Genomic DNA, 17,195 nt, shown 5'->3' with positions numbered 1-17,195 from the left:
CTCTTTGAAGAAATAATAACAGAAAACTTCCCCCACCTGGTGAAAGAAATAGACTTACAACCCCAGGAAGCGCAGAGAATCCCAAACAAAAGGAATCCAAAGAGGACCACACCAAGACACATCATAATTAAAATGCCAAGAGCAAAAGATAAAGAGAGAATCTTAAAAGCAGCAAGAGAAAGAAACTCAGTTACCTACAAGGGAGTACCCATATGACTGTCAGCTGATTTCTCAACAGAAACTTTGCAGGCCAGAAGGGAGTGGCAAGAAATATTCAAAGTGATGAATATCAAGAACCTATAACCAAGATTACTTTATCCAGCAAAGCTATCATTCAGAATTGAAGGTCAGATAAAGAGCTTCACAGATAAGAAAAAGCTAAAGGAGTTCATCACCACCAAACCAGTATTATATGAAATGCTGAAAGGTATCCTTTAAGAAGAGGAAGAAAAAGAAAAAGGTAAAGATACAAATTATGAACAACAAATACACATCTATAAACAAATGAATCTAAGAATCAAGTGAATAAATAATCTGATGAACAGAATGAACTGGTGATTATAATAGAATCAGGGACATAGAAAGGGAATGGACTGACTATTCTTGGAGGGGAAAGGGGTGTGGGGGATGCGGGAAGAGACTGGACATAAATCGTGCACCTATGGATGAGGACAGTGGGTCGGGAGTGAGGGCAGAGGGTGGGGTGGGAACTGGGAGGAGGGGAGTTATTGGGGGAAAAAAGAGGAACAAATGTAATAATCTGAACAATAAAGATTTAATGTAAAACACACACACACACACACACACACACACACACACACACAAAAGATCTCTTAGCTTGTCCTGGTGGGTCAATCATGGAAAAAAAAGGAGACATATGTAATACTTTAAACAATAAAAAAATAATTAATTCAATTACATTAAATAGATCTCTCATCCATTCCTCGCCTTCTATGTAGGGTGATCCTATATCCCTGTTGTCCAGGACAATCTAGATTTATGTCTGTTGCCCCACAAAAGTGTTCAGGATGGACAATAAGGAATATGGTCCATTCCCATCACCACAACTTCTCATTGATTCCCACCTGGATGGTAGCAGTAGTTGGCAATAATGGGTGGAAGTAGCTACCCAACTGATCTTCCCTTTCATCCCTTTACTTTTTCAAAATTTTAATTGAGTGCTAATTCTGTACCAGACACAATGTTGGCACCAGGTAGGGCTTCCCTGTAAGATTGTGCAGTTTGCACATTGCATCAGGGCACCCAGCCCAGGTAGTGAGGCGGAACACCATCTGCTTGCTGAGCTTTGTATTCTCTGCTGCATCTGCCCAGTGGTGGTGCGGGGCGGGGGGGGCGGATCTTTTTTCTAACTCACATAAAGACATTGTGGAAATTACATTCCTTCGTCAAGTCTGTCCCTATTAGAATCCATTCCCCTCTTCTGTATTGACCTTCCTACATTGCAAGCCTGATCTTGCCTCTCTCCTGCATCCTGCTCACTGTCACGTATAAGCTCCAGTCCAAAGTCCTGGGCATGGTGTGCAAAGCCCGTGGTCCTCTGGCATTTGCCTTCTCTCCAGACTCATTTCTCCCCATACACACCTTACCTCACCTGTGCTGGACTTTTTCTGGTTGCTAAAATGTGCCAAAATGATTTGCACTGGCTTCATTCCTTTCCAACATGCTGTTTATCTGAGCTTGGGTGATCATCCACACAACACGCCACCATCTGACAATCTACTGACTGATGATGATAAAGGAGGAAGGAAAGGAGGAAAAATGAATTGATGATAACTAATGCCTGGCCGAGGGGATGGGGCCTAAGCCAGCAGGCAGACATCCCCCAAGGGGTCCCGGACTGTGAGAGGGTGCAGGCCAGGCTAAGGGACCCCCCCACACACCCCCCAGTGCACGTGCACTGGGCCTCTAGTCATACTTAATGGTGCAAGACTAAAAGCTTTCCCTCTATAATCAGGAAGAAAACAAGGATGCCCACTCTTGCCACTTCTATTCCACATTATACTGGAGGTTCTAACCTTTTTCTTGCAATTAGGAAAAAAAAGAAATAAAGGCCATCCAGATTAAACAGGAAGAAGCAAAATTATATTTACAGAGGGCATATCCTGTCTCCATAGACAGGCTCTTCATCTCACTGAAGATGAATGGCTGACAATGTCTTCTTTCTTGGAAGAAAGGAGTTCTCTTCCTATTTTCAACTCTTCCAGCATCACTCAGCCCAGGCCCTTCTCTACCCTCCCACCGACCTGGCTCCCATGCAGCCTTTAAAAACACTGTGGGGGGAAAGTATTAGTGGTGCTGTCAGTACCGCCCCCCCCCCCCCACCCGCAACACACACACACACACAATTTGTAGAGTCTGAGGTCTTGTCTGGCAGCCCATTGATAAGCATCTTTATTGCTGTCTTCCCTTTCTGCTCACTCCCTACTTCTCAATGGTGTATCCTGACCCAGCCTCTCATGTAAGCTACTTGCACTGGGATCTTTGTCTAGCATTTGGCTTCTGGGGAACCTAAAACTATGACAGATAGTCATTGTAGGTGGACTTTGACCAGCAAATTAATAAAATTGAAATAGAATAGAATAGGAAATACCAGAGTACACTCTGTATTTGTTTCAACTTGAGACTGTAAATTGTATCTCTTACTGTGGGACAAAGGCAAAAATACTTAGGAAAATTCTGCTCTAAAGACTTTTCATTGTTTTTTAAACAAATGTCATGTCAACATATGAACTTTTTTTTTAAGTACCACTTTTCTAAGAGCATGTTAAGGAGAGGCCAAAAAGCAGTACCAAGTTTTATGAATAGGAAGGTGCTTGGTTTTTATATTCCCTCAATGTTGTGATTACTTAATTTTCAAAAACATTTACAATACTAATCCTAGGATGACTCTGGTGAGAGTGGCATGTATGTATTGCCGATGTCATTGTAAACCACACACTTTGCGTTAGCTCAAAATCCTATAAATCCTCGTATTTTTGCTCAGAAAAAAATAACTAAAACTTGGCATACAGAATCATGTACACTGCAGTGTTTTCTGTTCAATAAAAAATAGGAGCAACTTAAATGTCTGGATTTTGAAGGACCAATATTCTCGGGAAGAGAGGCTTTGAAGTTGAGTTTTACAGAAAGATGAAGGAGGGATTGTCCACCGCTTACATAAGAAGTCTCACAGGCTTGCTGATGAAAACTAGTTCTCAGTGGCACCTCCGCTCAGTTCTCCGGAGAGCCTGATGGAGATCCAGCACAGTTTTTAGTAGGAACTTAAAACAGTGGCCCAGCGCTCTCATGGATGGAGTCCAGTACGACTCACACTTACAACTTGACTTGGCATAAGAAGTAGATCCAGAGACAAATGGTTGGGGGGGGGGGGGGCGGTTAGAGAGCAACCAAAGGACTTGTATGCATGCATATTAGCATAGCCAATGGACAGACACTGGGGCGGTGGAGGCTTGCCCGGGTGGGAATGGCTGGAGGGGGAGGGGGGGTCAATTGGGGGAAAAGGAGACATATGTAAAACTACAATAAAAAAAACTTAAATTTTTACTATAGAGAAATATAGAATTGTACATTTAAAGACATTCAGAAAATCATTAAAATTTTTTTCTTGATCTAAAAAAAAGCAGAGGTGGAGGAGGCAGTTACGAGGTTCCAAAAAGAGTAGTGGTTGGCAACGATCTGTCCCTTTCAGCCTGCAACCCAAAACCACATGGGGTCTGGGGCCCACGGGGACTCAAAATCCCCCTGTGGGGTTGTAAAACCAACTGTGCCTGGAAGAGCTTCCCCAACCGCGGGGTAATCAGTACTCAGGTCTCCAGGGCCCGCTTAGAAGTTCATACATTGAACACCGGTTCCGTTCAAAGTCGTTGTTGTTAAGAAAGAAGTACAAATATCTGGATAGGAAAAACGAGGGTCCAGAAGGTGACTGCGAGAGACTGGGGCGCAGCCTGCCGGGCGAGGGGCCAAGGGGTAAACGGGGGCCGGCGGGTGCGCTCTGAGGCCGGAGCCCCGCGCAGCCGGCCTGAGCTTCCGCGCCCCGGGCGCCCGCGGCCGCCCCACCCCGCCCCGCCGGCAGGAGCGCGCTGGAGTCCGCGCTCTCGCCGCCCCGGGGTGTGGTTCCTGTGGGCCCGACCGGGAGGGGCGCGGCGTTTAAGGCGCGGGCCAGCGGGTGCCGGCTCACTCGCGCTCCCGCCGCCGCCGCCGCCGAGCCCCACCATGGAACGGCCGCCGGCACGCGCCCTGCTCTTCGGAGCCGCCGGGCTGCTGCTCCTGCTCCTGCCCCTCTCCTCTTCCTCCTCTTCGGACGTCTGCGGCCCCTGCGAGCCGGCCTCCTGCCCGCCCCTGCCCCCGCGGGGCTGTCCGCTGGGCGAGACCCGCGACGCGTGCGGCTGCTGCCCCATGTGCGCCCGCGGCGAGGGCGAGCCCTGCGGGGGCGGCGGCGCGGGCAGGGGGTACTGCGCGCCGGGCATGGAGTGCGTGAAGAGCCGCAAGAGGCGGAAGGGTAAAGCCGGGGCAGCAGCCGGGGGCCCGGGAGTGAGCGGCGTGTGCATGTGCAAGAACCGCTACCCGGTGTGCGGCAGCGACGGCAACACCTACCCCACCGGGTGCCAGCTGCGCACCGCCAGCCTGAGGGCGGAGAACCGCGGGGAGAAGGCCATCAGCCAGGTCAGCAAGGGCACCTGCGAGCAAGGTGGGCACCGGCGCTTTCCTCTCCGCCCCCGCCCCCCTGGCTCACGCCGCTGTAGACCCGGGCTCCCCCTAGCGGGTCGATTCCGACCGGCGATGGCGACCCGTGCGCCCCGCGCTGATTCCGCAACTCTCCTCCCGTGGGCATCCCAGGGAACAGATGCGAGGACAGGAACTGGCTGGCAGCCGCGGGGATGCCGGCAGAGACGGGAGACGCCTCGTCTTCTGTTATTTTGGAGGTTTTAGTTTTAGCGTTTGCTGCGTGCACCAAGAAAGTGAGGACTTGCAAGGCCAGTGAGTGTGTGTGTGTGTGTGTGTGTGTGTATGATTTAGCGATATTTCAGACTCCCGCATCCTATCCCAAAAACTCACCCAACTGATGCTAACAGCTGGCAAGTCGATTCGCAAAAGCAGCCCCCATTCTTTGGCGAAACAAAGTATGTCATGTTATCATCATTTTTTTCTTGGCCTGGGTATATAGATAGAGATGAAGTCAAGAAATGGGGGAAAGAAGTTTGAGGACGAAATGCGAAATAAGGACTTTCAGAGAGAAGTTGTTTGTCCCACCTTTAAATGGCTAGATTGTCAGAACTATGAAACTAAGATTTCATGGCTTCTTAATATTGAGAAAAATAGTTCACCTACTGGAAATTACAGATTCTTAAACAGCAATCTAGCAAATAATTTGTGGGCAAAAAAAAATACAGACTCTTTGAAGAGCGTCTCTATGATGTAGTTTTGTTGGGACCTTATAACCATTTTGTTTTTCTTTCTTGTTCCCTTTTTTGTGTTATGCGTCCCCAGGATGCACTGTTCAGCAGGAATGGCTTTGAGGTTATGTTTAATGGTTTATTTTATTTCAAGCAAGTCCAATCTTGCCATAAATGAAAGTGGAAAATAAGTAGAGTTCAGACTTGGGGAAACACACACACAGAGATTTTAACTCTAATGCCTGAAATAACATTTTCCATAGGCAGTCGTTTCAAGGGGAGTTAGAAATCTGACCTAGCAGTCCTTCTCCTGGGCCCAGCTAAAGTAGAAAGTGGGAGCAAGGCCCTTCTCCTGGAAGGACAGAAGCAGTTGCTTCTTTAACAGCTCAGACTTTCACCAAACTTTCCAAATAATTCATTTTTAGAGCTTTTCCCAGAAGTTCGTGTGCTAATAGGTCGGATGTCACCAATTTCAGAGTTCACGATTAAAAGCCTTAAATTGTGTGACTTACTGGTACTGGTATTATTATCACCTGAAACTTAGAAAGTCACAATCCAAAGTGGTCCACATCCTTTTCCAACAGAAACAGTTATTTGTTCCTTTGGGTCGAAGTCATATCATGAAAGAGAAATGTCCATAGCTGAAGAGTTCATTCCACATATTAAGATTTTCTTAAACACCATAAGGGGAATTTTTTGCCAATAGGAACAAAAGGTTAGATAAAGAAAGTTAGCTTGGTGATTGTTTAAGTAGTATCCATTCTAGCTCATAGCTGAGACGGGTAGTCAGATAGAATAGCAGGCATATCTCAGAGATAATGCACTTAGGTTCCAGTGAAATAGAGTGAGTTATAATCTTTCTTTAGATGAGGGAGCCTTACTTTTCATTTGTTTCTGTAAAACAAAACCAAAATAAAAAAAGCAACACCTACAAAATGCAGTAAAGAGAAGAACAATAAAATGAGGCATACCTATGGTCTTATAACCTCATTACCATGTACCCTCAGCTCCCTGCATCTTTCCAGATTGCAAACCCCATGAGGGTACAGACCTGGTTTTGCTTTATGTTTGGGAAAATGTTCAGAAACATAGTATCTAAAACTGGAAACCTGGACATAAATTAGCCTTTTCTCCCCAACCTAAATTTAGAAACAGGGTCTAGTGCATGGGACCATTTATAGGAGAACTTAGAAAAGAATATAAGGCCCACCAGAGTACTTTTCCACAGTACAGATAATGAGGCCTAAAACCGGATTTTCGAATATACTAGAGGCCCAGTGCATGGAATTCATGCATGGGTAGGGTCCCTGGGCCTGGCTGGTGATCAGGGCCAATGGGGGCCTTCTGGCTGCCAGTCAGAGCCTTCTTTTCCTGGCTGCCGCTGCTGGCTGGGGCCTTCTTTCATTCTGTGCCGCCCCCTAGTGATCAGTGCACATCATAGCGAGCAATTGAACTCGGTCCCCTGGTCAAACTCCTGAGGGGACACTGCATATTAGAGATATATATATATATATATATATATATATATATATATATATATATATATATATATATACTAGAGGCCCGGGGCACAAAAATTTGTGCACTCGGGAGGTATCCCTCAGCCTGGCCTGTGCCCTCTCACAGTCTGGGACCCCTCAGGGAATGACCACCTGCTGGCTTAGGCCTGCTCCCTGGGGGATGGGGCCTAAGCTGGCAGGCAGCCCGGGAGCCCTCGGGGGATGTCCACTTGCCAGCAGGGAGCAGGCCTAGCTGCAGTCAGACATCCTTAGCACTGCTGAGGAGGCAGGAGAGGCTCCCACCACCACCGCTGTACTGGCAGCCGTCAGCCTGGCTTGTGGCTGAGCAGAGCTCCTCCTGTGGGAACGCACTGACCACCAGGGGGCAGCTCCTGCATTGAGCATTTGCCCCCTGGTGGTCAGTGTGTGTCATAGTGACCAGTGATTCCCAGTCGCTCTGCTGTTAGGGTCAGTTTGCATATTACCCTTTTATTATATAGGATAGATTGTTCTGACTCCTGAATGTTTTGAAAGTCATAGAAGCAAACCTGATATAGTGCCATGTACTTCTGTGCCATTTAGTATTGGGGCTTTGCAAAGAATAAGAAATGCATTTCTAGGTTCCTCCAGCCATTTCTTCCCTCAGAAGAAACTTGAGTTATGCTTCCTTGTGTATTGAGAGGGAGAGGACATGGTAGGACTCAGTCACAATGGCGTGGTTCCATCTGTGTTCTTTGTGTTGGTCTCATATAACCCACACTTACTGAGCATCTAAAGTGTGGCAGCACTGTGCTAGGTGCTATAGAACCAGGGATACACAAAACAGAACTGGCCCTTTTTAAAAAATATATTTTTATTGATTTCAGAGAAGAAGGGAGAGGGAGAGAGAGATAGAAACATCAATGATGAGAGAGAATCATTGATCAGCTGCCTTCTGCACGTCCCCTGCTGGGGATCAAACCCAAAACCCGAGCATGTGGCCTAACCTATTCTAAAACCGTGACCTCCTGGTTCGTAGGTCAACACTCAACCACTGAGCAACACCAACCAGGCAAAACAGAACTGGTCTTGCTGACTAAGAAAGTATCAATACAAGTTGCAAACTCACCTCCCTGAGTGCTTTCACTAGAGCCCTGGAGACACTCCCAAATCTTCCCTTATTTTATGAGATCACCACTTACCCACCTTCTGGAGAGGATCTTCGACTGCTTGTTTTCTGTACCTCTCTGATAAGAAGCAAAGCCATCTTCCTGAAAATTTGTCTGAAGGGTAATGAGCTAATAATAGCACATCTTAGACCTGTCATCATGAATTTACTGCCGTTATTGGATCTTATCAAGGTCCCTGAAGTCATGAGTAATTGAAAGAGAGGATTCAGTTTAATAAAAAGTTAATATAGAGAAGCTGAGATGTATAATAAAATCTCACATTGGAAGAGAAAAGAAATGGTGTTCCTTTATTCCAGCCCTTGGTTACTTCCTGTTCATGGCCCTATCAATCTGAGCTCCTGGGTAATTCCATTTCAGCCCATCCCCACCCCCACCCCACCCCCACCCTACCCCCACCCCCACCCTTGGTCCCTTTGGATCCCATCTTCTCTTTTTTTCTCCCTCAGAATTAATTTTTACTTGTGAAACCAGAATTCATTCTTAAGCATCTGCCTTATTATACCTTTAAAACCAAGTTCAAATTACCTAGCAGGGAATATGAGGCTCTTCACAATAACTCTACCCTGTTATTTTGGCCTCTTCTCCCCAACTCCTTTACAGTCCAGCCATAAGGCTTGCTCTTTGCTGCTGTTTGCAGTAATACCCACACTCTCACCCTCACTTTGCACCCTTTGAGCTCCTAGTTTTCAAGGATCAGCCATTGTCACTTTCTCTGTGAAGCTACTTGATTCTCCCACCCCCCAGGGATGTCCTTATCCTTCGTCTCTTCCAGCCATTTTTTCAACGATGTTTATTGCACACATACTGTGTCCATGTAAACAAGAGCTATTCTAGCAGAACAGTTAAGATGCTGAGCTCTAGAACCAGACTCCCTGGGTGTGAATCTTAACTCTGCCACTTCCTTAGCCTTGAGCAAGTTACTTGACCTGTCTGGGCCTGTGCTTCCTCACCTATAATGTAAGGATTATCATCATACCTATCTCATAGAGTTTTTGTGAAGAGTCAATGTTTTGAAGATTATTCATAGAAATAACCTAATGAATATTCATTGTTGTCATCATTCAACCTTCAAGTAAACTCCATGAGGGAAGGGAATTGTTGTTCCCTGATCTATCCCCAAGGGCCTAGATCAGTGCCTGGTACTAGTAGATGCTCTAAATCTACTAGTTGAATGAATGAATGAATGAATTTTCCAGGTACTGTTCTAATCTCAGCCTAGAATAAGATAGGCAGGATTGACCCCTCTCTGATGGCAATTACTGTAAGCTTTACATAGAAACAAGTAAACAGATATTTTCACAGTCATATGTGCTGTGAAGAATGTGCAACAGGGAAATGGGATAGAGACTAGAGGTGGATGAGCAGCAGGAAGTGGGGTGGGCGGAGCCATGCAGAGGACCCATGTGAGGATTTCAGCCAAGGGAGCAGAGGTGACAACAGCTCTGCCAGTTAGTATAGCGCCCCCCCACAGCCTCGGAAGCACTCCCTGAATGTCTGTCTTCTACACAGGACTGGGAGCCTCCTAACAGAGAAGCTCCAGCTTGTAATTCTTTATAAACACAGTGGCTGGCTAATAGTTGGACACTTCGTAAATATTTGTTGATTAAACAAGGGAATCGCTTAAGAAAGTGCCTTCCCTTTTGGAAATGCAGGCAATGGACTCCCCTGCCTGTCTGCTCTCTCTTCTCCTGTATCTCCTGCCTTTATGAAGTCCAGGCCAGGGAATACATTTGACACTGACTCATCTTCCTCTCCTCTGCTACCCTGAACTCTTAGATTGTCACCCCCAACCCAGATCTCACATTTCCCCATCCCCTTGCTGGTTAGAATTAGATCAAATGGGAAAAGCTTCAGTGAAGATTTTTCTTTTCAGAAACTCATTTTGATGGATTTTAAACATTCATTCTTTGCAAATCTCATTGTATGCTCATTTTTATGTTAATAACATATTATTTGAGTACCTGTTTTCTATTACTGTATTTCCCATAAGTTTTTGAATTTGTGATATTGTGATTTATAATAAGAAATGTATATATTAGATCTTCATCCCATGTAGCTACTCAAACCTTCGGAATTTTCCAAGTGCTGAGAGTAACAAGGTGTCTTTTTCTTAAATTAAGGAGGTGACTTTCAGAAAGCCCCTAAGTCATCTAAGGATAGGGATTGATTGCCCATGGAGCCAGCTATGTGATTAGTGGTTTGGAACTTTCAATCCCACCCCTCCAACCTCCTGGGAGAAAGAGGAGCTGGAGATAGAGTTCAGTCACCAATGATTGAATGATTGGGTGATTTAATCAATCATGCCTATGTAATGAAGCCTGCATTAAAACCCAAAAGGGCCCAGCAGGCATGGCTCGGTGGCTGAGCATCGACCTATGAACCAGGAGGTCACGGTTCAATTCCCCAGTCAGGGCATATGGCTGGGTTGTGGGCTCCATCCCCAGTGTGGGGCGTGCAGGAGGCAGCTGATCAATGACTCTCTCTCATCATTGATGTTTCTATCTTTCCTCTCCCTTCCTCTCTGAAATCAATAAAAATATATATTTTTAAAAAACAACACAAAAGGATGGGTTTGGAGAGCTTCTGGGTTGGTGAGCATATGGAGGTGCTGGGAGAGTGAGCACAGAAGCTCCGTGTCCTCTCCTCAGACCTTTCCCTCTGCGTCTCTTCCATCTGGCTGTTCCTGAGTTATATCCTCGTATAATAAACTGGTAACCTAGTAAGTCCGTAAAATGTTTCTGAGTTCTGTGAGCCACTCTAACAAATTAATGGGACCCTGGGAGGGGGTGGTTGGACCTTCCAATCTGTAGCCAGTCAGTCAGAAGCACAGGTGACCACATGGACTTGTGATTGACATAAGAAGTGTGTGTGTGTGTGTGTGTGTGTGTGTGTGTGTGTGTGTGTGTGGTGGGGGGGTCGGGGGAGGGATGAGGGTTGGAGAGGGAAATCTTGTTGGACTGAGCCCTTAACTGGTGTGATCTGAAGCTATCCCTAGGTAGGCAGTGTCAGAATTGTAGGACACCCAGCTGGTGTTGGAGAATTGCTTGGGGATGTGAAAGAAAATACATATGCAACTGGTATCAGAATGGTAGAATGTCATTGAAAGTTGATACAGAAGAAAAAGATAGTAAATAAATAAATAAAATGCAAAAAAAGAAAAAAGAAAAGAAAGTTGATACAGAGTGTTCCAATTTTAAATGAAATTGTAATGGTCTGGCTTACCTTGTGGCAAAGGGTTGGGGAGTGGGGCAATGCAAGTCAGTGCAATACTTTGTAAAACTACCACTGTCATAACACAAAGACAGACAGAGAGCCCCCTGGAGGGGATCCTTAATCCGGGTTTATGAAGAGCCACGAAAGACTTCCTAGAAGAGTGATGTCCTGATTGAGACAGGGGTGAGAAGGAATTGGCTGGAGAAGAGCTAGCATGACGCTTGGAGTGAGCTAGAAGGAAGAGAGAGGAGCATTACAGGCAGAAGGAAGAGAGCAGAAAGCATAGCACGTGGTTCCATGGGGCTGCCCCACAGAGCGGGAGGGCCACGGGGGCAGCCGGACACTTAACAGGGCTTGGTGACCAAGGCCTTGTGGCCCATTAAGGAGTATAGACACTGTCACAAGAGCAGTGGGCCGTTGAGTGATGTAATTGGATTTGTGCTTTTAAAAAATCTCTGTGGCCGCCCTTAGGAGGATAGATTGGAAGGCGCAAGACTGTCATCAGGGACTCCCATTAGGAAGCTGTTACAATAATCCCGGCAAGAGAAGCCTAACTCCTCCTGCTACACAGGACCTGTAGTTCTCTGTCAGATCTCAGAAGCATTGTTGAACCCCGGGTCCTAACCTGCCATGGCAAGCTGTTTATTACTTGAACAGTCTGAGCTGTGCTCTTTCCTGACTAAATGACTCCTCACAAAGTGCCCTGGCATCCCTTTCTCATTAGCAGCCCAGCGCCCAACTTGCAGACACTTGCTCCTTTCGTTTCAAGAGGCTTTCCCCCTATAAGCCCCGTCCCTCCCGCTCTCTGCTTTCAGATCAGAAACAGGAGAAGCCACATCCCGAAGTCTACCCTAGCCCCATAGAAATGCTTTAAAGTTGTTTTTTTCTATCCTCAGTTACCCTTCTTGAACACAGAAACTTCTAGAACGCTAAGTGAATCACCGGTTCTTTCTTACCACGAATCCCTGCATTTTAGGAAAGATTTGAAAACCTGAAGCAGCTTTAGAAAAGAAAATAGGCAGCCTTGTTCTCCAATCCTTCTTACCAGGAACTGATACCTTTAACAGCTGTGCAAACTTCCAAACCTTTTTCTATTCACATCTAAACATATTTCTGTGTGTATATGTAACATATATCGCAAAGGTATAAGCGTAACATATTTATATATGGCCTCACGTTTATTCACAATCAATTTAGATATTTTACTGTACATCCTATGCATGTATTTTTATGTATCTATAATAGTTTACTAGCAGTAGAATTGATGGAATAAAGGTTATTCAAATTTTAAATGTTACAGGCAAGTTGCCTTCCTAAAAGGTTAATACTCCCTCCAACTGTATATGTGAGTATGTTTTTTCCCACACCCTTGCCAACATGGGTATTATCAACCTCTTTAATTCTTGCCAAGCTGAAGAGCAGTATCTCCCTGTTTAGTCTGCAATTTCCTGCTCTCTAGTGAGATTAAACATCTTGTGTTACTCTGTGAATTGCCTATGTATGCCTTGCCATTTCTTTCTGTGCATGATTATTTGTATTTTTCATATTTATTTTGAATTATTAGGGATATTAACATTTTTGTTAAATATTTGTTATATTTTCTCTGGAAAAGAAAATAGGCAGGCTTGAAGAAGGGTCTTAAAGGACTTGGGATTCTTTTCAAGGAAAAGAATCCAAAGAACAAGTTAATGTTTCGTCATGGTTTGGGAATTGGCTATTCAATGGAAGGTGCTTAACCTACTTTTCTACAAATCTTCAGGAGACGGAATTAAAAGGCCTGGAATTAAATAGCCACTCTCAACCAAAGGTCATTGGTGCCAATTCAATGCCAATAGGAATCCCCAATTTGGAGTGTGCTGACGAAGGAAACTTTATTCAGGGCAAGCAGCTCAACTGTGAGACAGCACAGCTGTGGAATAGCTCAATAGCGTTACAGCTCAATTATGAAGCAGCAAGGCGGAAAAGAGGCCCTGGGGCGAGGTGGCCCTGGAGCAAGGTGGCCCTGGGGCGAGGTGGCCCTGGGGCGAGGTGGCCCTGGAGCGAGGTGGCCCTGGGGTGAGGTGGCCCTGGAGCGAGGTGGCCCTGGAGCGAGGTGGCCCTGGGGCGAGACCCCTCTTCGGCTAGGAAGCTCTACCTCACTCTGCTCTTTGCTATGGCAAGATGTCTTTGGTGTTTCAGTTCCAGCTGGAGAAATGCAGTCTTCAGTCTTGGGTGGAAAGGAAAGGTGCTCTGGGGAAACTTGCTTTTATAGACTACCCCTGGCTCCTGATTGGTCCATCCTCATGCAAATAAGGACTCCAAACCCTCAAAGTTTGGTTAGTCCAAAAGGCACTGTCCTGATTGGTCAGAATGGAGCTGCCCTGATTGGTTGGTGAAGATGCTAATGGCGATATACCTTTGAAGCTCCAATTGGATGGGGAAAGTCTCGGTCCTATTGGTTGAAATAGGATTCCAGGAACTCCATAAGAGCTGGCTTGGGTGTCAGGAATACAGTGCAGGCAGGCAGTTCAGTGTAGAGGCAGGTAGCTGAGTGCAGGCTTCTCCTGAAGTGCAGTTTTTATGAAGGGCCCCCGTGTAGAAACAGCTGCTGGGCGGTTTTTTAAATTTGAGCCCCGTTAAACCACTGAGAGCCCTTCTTATTAGGTATTTTCTTTCCCAGGTTCCACACCACAAAGCACGGTTAGATACACACTAGGGAGAACTTGTAGGTAAAAACTGTTGAATACCGTTACATGCTCATATGGGAGTCAGGAGAATTCTGTTCCGAAGACGCTCTGTTGGAGAGCTGAGAGGTAACCTAAGTGAGGAGGGGAAGCTGGGAGAGGGTGTTAGAACTTTTAAGATCTTTCACACTCTAGATATTAGATGGAATGCTTAAGCTGAGCAGGTGTTTATTATCATCCTTAAATATAATTTGCATCCTGTCCTTAGAGCCTGCCCTCTGGTTTACTGCAGACTTGCCTTCTAGAACAAACTGCCTTATAAGTCTCTTTTGAATAGTTTAGTGACAGAACTTCCTTGGGTAGAGTCCAAGGCCAGCCGGCCTTCCCTTGTCCTAAATTCCTCCCCCACAGTGTATAAGATTATGATGCTTCCTTTAACCTCAAAACACCCTGCAAATGATCTGACCTCATCTGTGTAGTGTTAATTGTAAGACAAATAGCATCTTATTCTTAGCAACTGTTAAAAAGGGAACCCTGAATTTGTGTAAAAAAAGACATTTAGGCCAGAAAATGTATGTGTATAACCTTTTTGTAATTTAGATCCAGGAGTGGCACTTTTAGAGCTTAGAGGTGGAAAAAGACTTAGAAGTATATCAATTAATAAGCACTTATTTTAGGCAATTTTCAAGATTTCCCAGTGAAGCCTTATTACGAGGGGGTAGGAAGGTGATAAGGACTAGAAATGTCACAGGAAAGCTCTCCCAAGCCTGGTTTATGTGGTTTTCCAAGTTGATCAAGATCATCACCCCCAGAAGACCCCACTCCCACGAAACCTCAAAGATAAAGTGAGAAGGTAGGGGAAGAAAACCGTGCTTGATAATGTGTGTGGGGGGGGGGGGGGATGTTTATTTTTTGCCTAAAATTGATGTGTTAAATAGTTGAATTAATGGCAAATGATATGGAGGAGTTAGTGAGAAATGGATGGAGCTAGCAATAAACATGCCCCCTGAATGCCGCTACCACTCAGTGGGTTACCAGAGAGAGGTGCTGTCCATGAAACCCGCTGGGCCCATAAGCAGGCCGGGCTGCAAAGAAGTTTTGTGTCTGAAAAGTAAGAAAGGTTCAGACCAGGTAAGCCAGATCTAGTAACCTCATTTTGACAAAGCCCCATTCATTTGGCATGAGGTTTCTTACTTACAGTAGGAGTGTTGACAAGGCTATGGACAAGCAGACATGTTCAAAGTAGAGTTTACCACCATGAAAAAGCAACACCCTCACATCTTAAGGATAATACATATTATAAGTGAAGGCAGTTTAGTCTGTTTCACAAGATTATTGCAAAGGTCACATTATTAAACAGATGTGAAAACACGGTGTAAACAGATATCAACAGTTGCTAAGAATAAGATGTTATTTGTCTTACAATTCAAATAAATGTAAAGAACCTTATTGACTGGACTGGAAACTACTTTCGGGCAAGAATTCCAGGTAGTACCTTGTAGATGGTGATCATGATCACGGAGGTTTTTAGTACTTTACAGTTTGCTGGGGGCTTCTATGGACGCCTTGTTTGTTACACTTTGGGGAAGTAAGGGGGATTACTGTCCCAGCTTCCAAATCAGAAAACCGAAGGCCATCCATCACACAGCCAGGTAAATAGCAGTGCAGGTACGTAAATGTAGGCATTGAGCTACAGCCTTGCTATTCAAAGTATGGCGAGTAGACCAGCAGCACGGGCTCTCTGCGCTATCTTTCTCTTCTGTAATCCTAAAACTGTTCCAAAATAAACAGTTTAGCCCTAGCCAGTTTGGCTCCGTGGATAGAGCATCAGCCTGTGGACTGAAGGGTCCCGGTTACGATTCCAGTCAAGGGCATGTACATGGGTTGCCGGCTGGATCCCTGGCCCTGGTTGGGAGTGCATGAGGGAGGCAACCAATCAATGTGTCTCTCTCACATCGATGTTTCTCTCTCTGTCTCTCCCCCTCCCTTCTACTCCTTCTAAAAATCAATGGAAAAATATCCTCCAGTGAGGATTAACAAAATAAACAGTTTAAAACAAAAGTGATTCACAAGTGTCAAACTCTTGGGTGTGAAAAGTTTTAGAAAGACCTTAATGAGTTTATCCTGCTTATATTTTCTTTTTGATGGATGGACAAGGGGGGTGTATGGTACATTCCTGATTAAATAGCTCTAAAAGAGCTCTTTCAATTAACACAAAGTAGAAATTCTATATGATAACCAAGTTTATGTCATAGCTTAATTGGCTTTTGTGATAATGTGGTACACTTTATAATAAATGTCATATTCCATTCTGGGAAAGATGGTGTTTCTTAAATGAATGAATGAATGTCTCTGAGGGCCCCTTTGGGCAGATCCCTGACCCAGTGTGGCATCCGTCCCTCCATGGCCAGATTGGAAATCTGAGAGCCAGTCTCCTCATCCACAACCAACAGGCCCTTGAAGGGCCAGTGTGTTGGGGGCAGCAGGCATGGATATTTTCCCAGGCAGGACTTCTTGGGGCATAACATTTATGTGTGGTGTTTGATCATTTGCCAGGCCTTTCAGGTAACCCCGCGTAAGGTAAAGGAGGAGAAAAATCATTAAGATAACTCTCAACATGCTCAAGTTTCATTTTCACCAGAGATTGAAGCCCTGCGTGCTGACTGAGCCCTGTCCTAAGCACCACTCTACCATCAGTTTTCCCAGCCGGGATAATATTTACTCCACAACTAAGCTGAGGTTCACTGTGGGGCCACTCTCTGGAGGGAATTTGCATTTTTAGGGACAGAAGCACATGTTTTGTCAGGTGACAACTTCCAGGAGAAGGAAAATCCATGTAGGGATTTGAGAACTCAAGTATAACCCATTTTGACTTTCTGAGGGTAGGTGGAGGGAAGAGAGCACTTTCATATTCTCAGGCAGAAATGCAGTTGCCTCCAATCATCCTGTTCTTTCTTGTTGTTCTTCTTGAAGAACCAGCTTTTGGGGGAAGCTGTCTCTTTTCCTGAGTGAGAAAGGCTCCAAGACGTTCATTTACATCGCGGCAGATTAATGGGCCAGCGGTCAAGTGGTTGAATTGGGGAAGCTTTAGATCTAACATCTGTTCTGCTCTCCTCTGGCCTGACCCCAAGCAAGGGAGAAAATTTTATCAAGAAATAGATCTCCTGGAACATTGAGAAGGTTTTGAAAGAGACCACACAGAAACGAGGCTTTAGGAATTTGTCAGGGTAGCCCGAG

The 17,195-nt window shown here is 45.4% G+C and overlaps 1 protein-coding gene across 1 annotated transcript in view; it reads left to right on the top strand.

Annotated features, from left to right (window-relative positions):
- Positions 1 to 4,169: 4,169 nt before the first annotated feature.
- The window catches only part of IGFBP7 (insulin like growth factor binding protein 7), a 66,352-nt gene continuing 53,326 nt past the window's right edge, over positions 4,170 to 17,195 (top strand). The window contains exon 1 of the mRNA XM_036335076.1: positions 4,170 to 4,708. Coding sequence (XP_036190969.1) covers positions 4,234 to 4,708 — 475 coding nt within the window. The 5' untranslated portion in view covers positions 4,170 to 4,233. The remainder of the gene's footprint in view (positions 4,709 to 17,195) is intronic.

The sequence above is a fragment of the Myotis myotis genome, unplaced genomic scaffold (genome assembly GCF_014108235.1).
Source record: "Myotis myotis isolate mMyoMyo1 unplaced genomic scaffold, mMyoMyo1.p scaffold_m19_p_1, whole genome shotgun sequence".
NCBI lineage: Eukaryota > Metazoa > Chordata > Mammalia > Chiroptera > Vespertilionidae > Myotis > Myotis myotis.
Note: the sequence above shows the minus strand (reverse complement) of the source record. Positions and strands in the feature narration are given on the sequence as shown.